A 7,637-nucleotide genomic window follows, 5' to 3' on the forward strand; every position below is an offset into this window, starting at 1 on the left:
CCCACGGCCAATTGCCATGGCAACCCCGGGGTTCATTCCATTCCCCACCCAGCCGATTCCCCCTCCTCCCTGCGCTGCAGCCAACCGGCTTGTGCGCGTCCCTGGAGCGCACTATAAAACCTGCAGAGGTGGCGCGGGGAGGAGAGGCGATCGGGACCTGGAGCGAGGTGCGCAGGGCCAATCCTCGGCGCAGAAAGTCGCGTTTTGTAAAAGCGGGAGGGAAAAGCCTGAGCATGCTGAGTGTGCAGAGCATGAGTCTCACTCTGCCCAAGCAGTGCCTTTGCCTGGCTTTCCTGCTCCTCCATCTCCTGGCACAGGTAAGTGGCGCACGCCTTAGGTGCCTCTGGCTACGTAGCCTTTCTGGGCTGCCCCTGCTGGGTCCCCGGGTCACTCTGCTTTGATGACCCTGCTGAGGGTGTTCACCTTCTTGTCTCGCCCGCCCCCAGGTCGCCGCGACTCAACGCTGCCCCGACCCGTGCCCAGCTCGGTGCCCCAAGACGCCGCCGACCTGCGCCCCCGGGGTGAGAGCGGTGCTGGACGACTGCTCGTGCTGCCTGGTGTGTGCCCGCCAGCGAGGCGACAGCTGCTCCGAGAGGGAGCCCTGCGAGGAGAGCCGCGGCCTCTTCTGCGACCGCAGAGCGGACCCCAGCGCCCAGACGGGAATCTGCATGGGTAACCCTGCCCCTCCGCCGCTGCACCTCTCGCTGGGCTGGGGGAGCTGCCCCCTTCCCTCCCTCCCCCTGCCCCTGCCCAGAGGTGATGCTCTAATAGGAACAATCCTGAGGAGGCGGTAGGTGATGTTTATGGAGCACTCACTGTGCGCCAGGCATGGTCTGGATATCTGGGGGTTGGGGGAAGCGCCCGAAGCTGGAGGTGAGAACCATTCAATCACTTGCCTTCCTAGAGAAGAATCTAGATAGATGGGGAGCAGAGCAGAGTTAAGGGCCAGTGAGGTAATTTCTCTTGGACATTTCCAGGGGGGCGTTTGGGGGTGATGGAAGCTTGGGCTTACTCACTGGCTCGGATCTCCCCCAAGTGCAGCCGAGCAGGTTTGTTTTCACACCTGTAATTGTCCTGTTTGAGCCAAAGCCTCCCGTGGTCTCCAGGGAGGACTATGTAACCCCTGTCTGGGCTGTGAATAGAATAAAATGCAGGCAGCCAGCCAGTGCGGGCTGGTGAAACTTCATTAATTGGGCATCGGTTTTCCACGTGGTGCACCGTGTAGTTGGAGGCGCGCCCTGCCTCCTTTGGAATCGGCTTTTACTTCATTCTCCCAGCTAGTAATGATTTTTTTGTCTGCTGGAATGCCAAAGAATTCTAACTCTCTCTGCCCAGGTTGACCAGTTAACCTATTTGGAGAACATGTATGTTTTTCTTCTTTTTCTTCTTCTTCTTTTAATTGTAAGCTGCTGGATTAGGAAAATCTGAGGTGTTTCTGGGAAAATAAGTGTATCATTGGGAACATGCTATGGGGACCTTGGGAGCGTCATTTCTCAGTCGTACACCTCTTTCCTCATCCATAAAATGAGCGACAACACTGCCTCTTGGTATGAAATGAACCTTGTACTTGGAACTAGAGCTAGTTGTGGTCGGGCACACAGTAGGTGCTCAGTGAACGTTGGTTGAGATGGCCTGTGCTTATTGATCTATACAGCCTGCAGCATGCAGTCCCCTCCCCCTCCCCAATTTGGACATTTCTAATATTGCAGCCTGAGATTACATTAAAAAAATAAATAAAAGACCACCTCTTTCTCTGGTAGCGTCCATGAGGGTGTCTCCGCTGGAGATGGGTAAGAAACCAGACTCCTTCAACTAGACAGTGAACAACTTAGGCTTTGGAACATGTGCAACACACCTTATGTAGCTCCCTCAAGGCATTATGATTTTGTTTTTCTCTCCCCCTTAACTCTCGGCCCCGCTTCCCCAATATTCTAGCCATAGAGGGAGATAACTGTGTGTTCGACGGGGTCATTTACCAAAGCGGAGAGACCTTTCAGCCCAGCTGCAAATACCAGTGCACCTGCCAAGATGGGCAGATTGGCTGTGTGCCTCGCTGTGACGAGGACCTGCTACTACCCCAACCTGACTGCCCGGTTCCGAGAAAAGTTGAAGTGCCCGGGGAGTGCTGCGAAAAGTGGATCTGTGACGCAAACGACACAGAGGCCTTAGGGGACCTGCATGCCCTTCCAGGTGAGAAACTCGAGAAACGGGGTACCGGAAGGAGGTCCCAGCACAGGACGCATGTGGGCAGGCGTCTCGCGTGCTCTGTCGGGTTTGCAGTGAGAAGCTGGCCTCCACTCTGGCCACTCAGCTGTGGACTCCAGATTGCCCACTGCGACCACACACCACGGGTCTGAGTCCCAGCCAAGTGAGTGAAGTGCACACAGTTTCTCCTAGAGAACCTGCCAAACTCCGTGGATCTTTTCAGCAGTGGGCCTGATGTTGTTTTATTGCAGGACTACCATTGAGTCCATCCCACTTGACCTTGATTCACATGACAAAGACACAAGTAAAAAAAAAAAAAATCACTCTTTCTTTTGTGGATTCTGCACACTACCTGTGCGCTCTCGGGACCAGCCTCCCTAAAGAATGCCACTCGTCACTGGACAGGCGTCACAGAGAAATGCCACCTTTCCAGGTGCTGTAGGCAGGCTCAGGTGACACTTCAGGATCTTTGTTTTGCTTTTCTTTTTGTTTCATCTTATAAAGGAACTAGTTTTGGGTGGGGAGGGACACTCAAGCCAGGAGAGAATATTTTAGAAGCCATCAATCAGCCAGATTATATATACTGGTGGTATGGAGAGCTTACAGCGTCTCCAAGGTCAGAAACTATTAGCCTTCCAGATAGCAAAGCTGCCCTGCAGAGGAGGAGATGTGCCTCAAGTCATGACACGAAGTGTTGGGACACAGCTTTTCGTGATCAAAGTCCAAGTGTCTGTCTCCCATAACCCAAGTCACCAGTTCTACCTTTCCAAGGCAAAGTATTGCTTTCATCGCTGTTTTGAGATGGTTGGTTCTACGTACTCATTCACTTAAAATTTTATCATGCTCTTTTTTCAAAATCACATACTGAAAACACAGTAGTTTATGGAGTGGTTGTGGATCCTAAACTGTTCTATATTCTTAAAATTTCTAGACTTCTTAAAGACAGGTTATCCTAAGCTTCTTTAAAAAAAAAAAAAATCCTCACCCAAGGATATTTTTTATTGATTTTATGGAGAGAGGAAAGTGGAGAGAGAGAGAGAGAGGAACATCAATGTGAGAGAAAAACATCGATTGGTTGTCTGCCGTACATGCCCTGATCAGGAATCGAACCCACAACCTTTGGGTGTATGGGAAGACACTCCAACCAGCTGAGCCACCTGGCCAGGGCCCTAAGCTTCTTAAGGACAAGTTAAACAGTCATTCCACAAGGATTTCCTGAAGTCCTACAACATGCCGGGCTTGTGCCACCTGTTTGGGGTTTATAAATCCAGTGATCCATTCTGTCCCTGAGAACACCTGTGGTTTAGGAGGTACAGGATTGGCTGAGACCTTCTTTCTAACAATGGTGGACAGGACCACTTCGTGATCCCCACGTTTCACTCCACCTGGTTGTCTTTCTTTGTGTTCATCACAGCCTACAGGACAGAAACCACCCTGGGGGTTGCAGTCTCCGACTCAAGCATCAACTGCATTGAACAGACCACAGAGTGGAGCGCGTGTTCCAAGAGCTGTGGCATGGGCTTGTCCACCCAGGTCACCAACAGGAATCCGCAGTGCGAGATGGTGAAGCGGACTCGGCTCTGCATGGTGCGGCCCTGCGAACAGGAGCACAGGCAACCGACAGACAAGGTAGGAGCCTGGAGGTGGCCCCCATCACCGAGGAGGCAGCCAGGGCCGGGGCTTTAGGAAAAGCACAGTGACTGTAGTGACTAGAGGTCAGCTCCGGCTGGGAGTTAACCCCAAGGACAAGGCAGAGAGGTTCCTGAGTAAGTGTAACTTCTTCTTCTTTCTCTCTCTCTCTCTCTCTCTCTTTAATGTATTGAAACATCCCAAGCAACTCACAGCAGGCTCACAGGTAAAGAGGGAAGGGCTGGACAATTAGCATCATGTCCCCAATTGAGAAGGGGATGGCGCATCTCATTCCATTCCCGGAAAAACTGGCTAGTCCATTGCCAAGCGTAGATGATTTTCGGAGGTCACTTCTGACCTCAGTCCCCGTCACCCCTCGGGTTCAACCTGGAGTAAGCAACAGAGGGGGAATTACATCTGCCTTCTTCACCCCTCAGTCCCAGCACCCCACCTGGTCCACAGTGTGTGCTCGATGAGACATTGTTGAGGAAGAAATGGATGGCTGTCTGGGAATTATGTTCAGTATTTTAAAAGCTCGGTGGGACCAGGGCATTTGCCAGTGTAACCCTATATATGCCAAACAAAATAGCGCATTTCTTTGCTTTTTTGCTGGTATTATATCAACTCAGTGTGTTACCGCTGAGTATAAGGCATGCAGGTCAGAAGCTTGGCCTGGTTCCTGAGACATCACAGGCCTTGTTACCAGAACCCTAGATAACATACAAACCCCAAAATTAAACTGCTAGATGGACCTTGTACAAACGTAAACAAAGCCGTGCCGTGCAATGAAACGTCTGCATGTCTGTGGAGCCAGCCAGCCCGGCGTTAAATCCCGGCTTCCCACGCAATCCAGCTGCGGGATCTGGGGCAATTGTCTTGACCTCTAAGCCTCAGTTCTGTCCCCCACATAATAGGGTCATTGACAGTACCTACCTCAACGGTGTCATGAGGATTAAATCGGATGAATTAGCAAAGTGCTGGACACAGATTGCTCTGTTCACACTAGGCATCATCGCTTAAAGTTCCTGCTTATTGCTAAGTAAGAGTCTCCAGTAGTTACATTCATTATATCGCTGCCGAGCTGTATGACTTTTTGAGGTCCATCCTAACTATGTTTCTTTCATAGATTTAGAAAGAACACCCAGAAACACTTTATCCCTAAAATTATATGCACCTCCCTACATGTAAGGGAATTCTAACATACCTGTAACATGGTCATGCACAAAGCAGTCTCTCTCTGTCTCTGTTTCTCTAGCTCGCTCGCTCTCTTTCTCTCTCTCTCTCTCTCTCACACGAGCGTGCACACACATGCACACACACAAAGGGATGTGGCTGTTGACAAGAATATACACTAAATATTAAATATGAAAAAGGAAGAAATAAGAAACCCTTAAATATTGTCAAAGACACAGTAACTTCTTTATTAAATAAGGTTTTTCCAGATCATGCCTCTAAAATTTTGCTTTTTGTTTGTTTGTTTCTTTAACCAAAATTTATATTTTTTTCTTGTATCCAGTTTAATATTGGGAGATATTATGTTTAAAATATTTATTCATGGTATATATATTTCATAAAGGTTCTAGAAATTTTTTTGGAATCTAGGAAAATACATAAATAATTATTTCTTTTTTTTTTTTATCCTCACCCAAGGACATTTTTGCATTTATCTTCAGATAGAGCGGGAGGGAGAAAGGAAGGAAAAGAGAGAGAGAAACATCTATGTGAGAGAGTGGTCGCCACCCACATGGGGACAAACGGCATCCGAGGTACGTGCCCTTAGTGGGAACTGAACCCGGGACTCTGGTCCGCAGGTCGACGCTCTAACTGCTGAGCCAAACCGGCCAGGGCCATTAATACTTTCTAATTGAGAGATTCTTAAATGTCAGACAGTACTTCTCAAAGTGTGGTCCCCAGACCAGCAGCCGCATCTCAGAATGTGTTAGAATGCAGTTTACTGGGGCCCACATCAGACCTCCTGAATCAGAAACCCTGGATTTAAGGCCCAACAATCTGTGTTTTTGCAAAACCTCCTGACGACTTGGCCGTGCACTGAAGTCTGAGAACCGCTGGTTTTAGGGAATTCCCGGTCTCCTCGCCCACAAGCTGCAGCCTGTGCCCAGGAAGGTCACGAGCAGCAGGAACTGTGGCAAATTAGTAGGTGAAGAAATCCCAGTGGGAAATAAACATATGGTCTATTCCTTGATGAACTATCAATGCTGGGGATCCTCATCAACCACTACTAATGGAATATTCAATAAATTCCCCCACTTACTTTGCCTTCATGGCAAATAACCTTAAATGTCATTGTTTTGGACTTTCGTAAGGTTGTGGTACAGTAGCAGAAATGGGCATTGCAGCAGACACGTTCAATTACTAGATGTTTTCAATCACTTCAGCCCTTTGAGGTTTCATTTATTTATCTATAAAACTGGGGCAGCGATTCTTTACGTGAACAGCTGTTCCTCACAGCAGTGAATGGGGTTGATAACGTTGCGTGAGTTAATGTTTGAAACATATTTGAAACATTAGGAGGCTTGCAAGGGGGCCAGATTCATTCTCTTTCACTTTGTAACATCTAGGAATGCACTTGGCTAAAAACACCACCAAACTCTGTCACAGTGGCTTAAAAGTTTAGGTTTCTTTATCCCACGTATGCTTTTACCCTCATGTTTTACCGAGATCAAAAGACGGATGGCTATGCCAGATTAGGCATGGTGTCTACATTCCAGGCAAGAAGGAAAATGAATGCAGGAAGCAGTCAAGAACTGTACCTGTCTGAAGGGCAGAGGATTTCCCAGAATCCCTTGGCTTATGCATCACTGGCCAGAACTTTGTCACGAGGCTGTCCCAAGCTCCCAGATATTCTGGAGGAGCAAATACCTTTAGCTGACCATGCTGCCGAAACAAATTAATGTTCTGTTAGCAAAGAAGGAAGAGCAGTGGATATTGGGCAGGCAACTAGCCTAAAATAGTCCCTGGGAGGAGCAGTAGCCACCCATGCATTACTCCTTTTCTTCTTTCTTAGAAAGGAAAAAAGTGTCTCCGCACCACGAAGTCCCTCAAAGCCATCCACCTGCAGTTCAAGAACTGCACGAGCCTGCACACCTACAAGCCCAGGTACTGTGGGGTCTGCAGCGACGGCCGGTGCTGCACCCCCCACAACACCAAAACCATCCAGGTGGAGTTCCAGTGCTCCCCCGGGCAGATCATCAAGAAACCAGTGATGGTCATCGGGACCTGCACCTGTCACAACAACTGTCCTCACAGCGAGGCTTTCCTCCAAGAGTTAAAGCCTAACACCAGCAGGGGGAAGATGTAACGTGGGTCCCTGGAGAAGCTCACCTACAGCAGCAAACTGTAGCTACTGCGTGACCCATCATCCAAAGCATATAAGGAAAATGACGAGAATTATGATTTCACCCCTGAGTCGTATGTATTTTCTGTGGTCATATGAGGTCAGTTATAGCTGTCTTTTTTTTTTTTTTTTTTTTAATGAAAGATATGATTAACTGTAAACTTGGAATCAAGGTAAGCTCAGGATAGTGCTTAGGGATGACTTACTGTTCTATGGTGTTTACTGCAAATGGACATTTCTATCAATTAAGAAGTCAGATATAGGTTTTACTGTGTAGACGGCATCGCATTACACTCATCTACTTTTGTTATATGTTAGTGCAATTTCAAGGAAATGTCACTGTAAGGAATGACACAGGGAATCCCAGCATCATACTGACCATGTCATCACAAATCTTTCACCGTAGACTGAGGTTTGACTTGAGGGGTCTCTGTTGAGCTCCTTGACG

General features: G+C 48.4%; 1 protein-coding gene across 1 annotated transcript; it reads left to right on the forward strand.

The window, feature by feature from the left end:
• The first annotated feature begins 251 nt into the window (after positions 1-251).
• Positions 252-7,319, forward strand: CCN3 (cellular communication network factor 3). Its single transcript, XM_036263844.1, has 5 exons — positions 252-317; positions 447-672; positions 1,936-2,190; positions 3,620-3,834; positions 6,860-7,319. The coding sequence occupies exons 1-5, from the start codon at positions 252-254 to the stop codon at positions 7,151-7,153; spliced, it is 1,056 nt and encodes a 351-aa protein (XP_036119737.1). The 3' UTR covers positions 7,154-7,319.
• Positions 7,320-7,637: the final 318 nt, after the last annotated feature.

Source organism: Molossus molossus, unplaced genomic scaffold, assembly GCF_014108415.1.
Source record: "Molossus molossus isolate mMolMol1 unplaced genomic scaffold, mMolMol1.p scaffold_m16_p_16, whole genome shotgun sequence".
Classification (NCBI taxonomy): Eukaryota; Metazoa; Chordata; class Mammalia; order Chiroptera; family Molossidae; genus Molossus; species Molossus molossus.

Coding starts and splice junctions, on each gene's coding strand:
- CCN3 (XM_036263844.1), top strand. CDS start 252: ATGAGTCTCACTCTGCCCAAGCAGTGCCTTTGCCTGGCTTTCCTGCTC. Junction 673..1,935: donor CCAGACGGGAATCTGCATGG/GTAACCCTGCCC, acceptor CCAATATTCTAG/CCATAGAGGGAGATAACTGT. Junction 3,835..6,859: donor ACAGGCAACCGACAGACAAG/GTAGGAGCCTGG, acceptor CTTCTTTCTTAG/AAAGGAAAAAAGTGTCTCCG.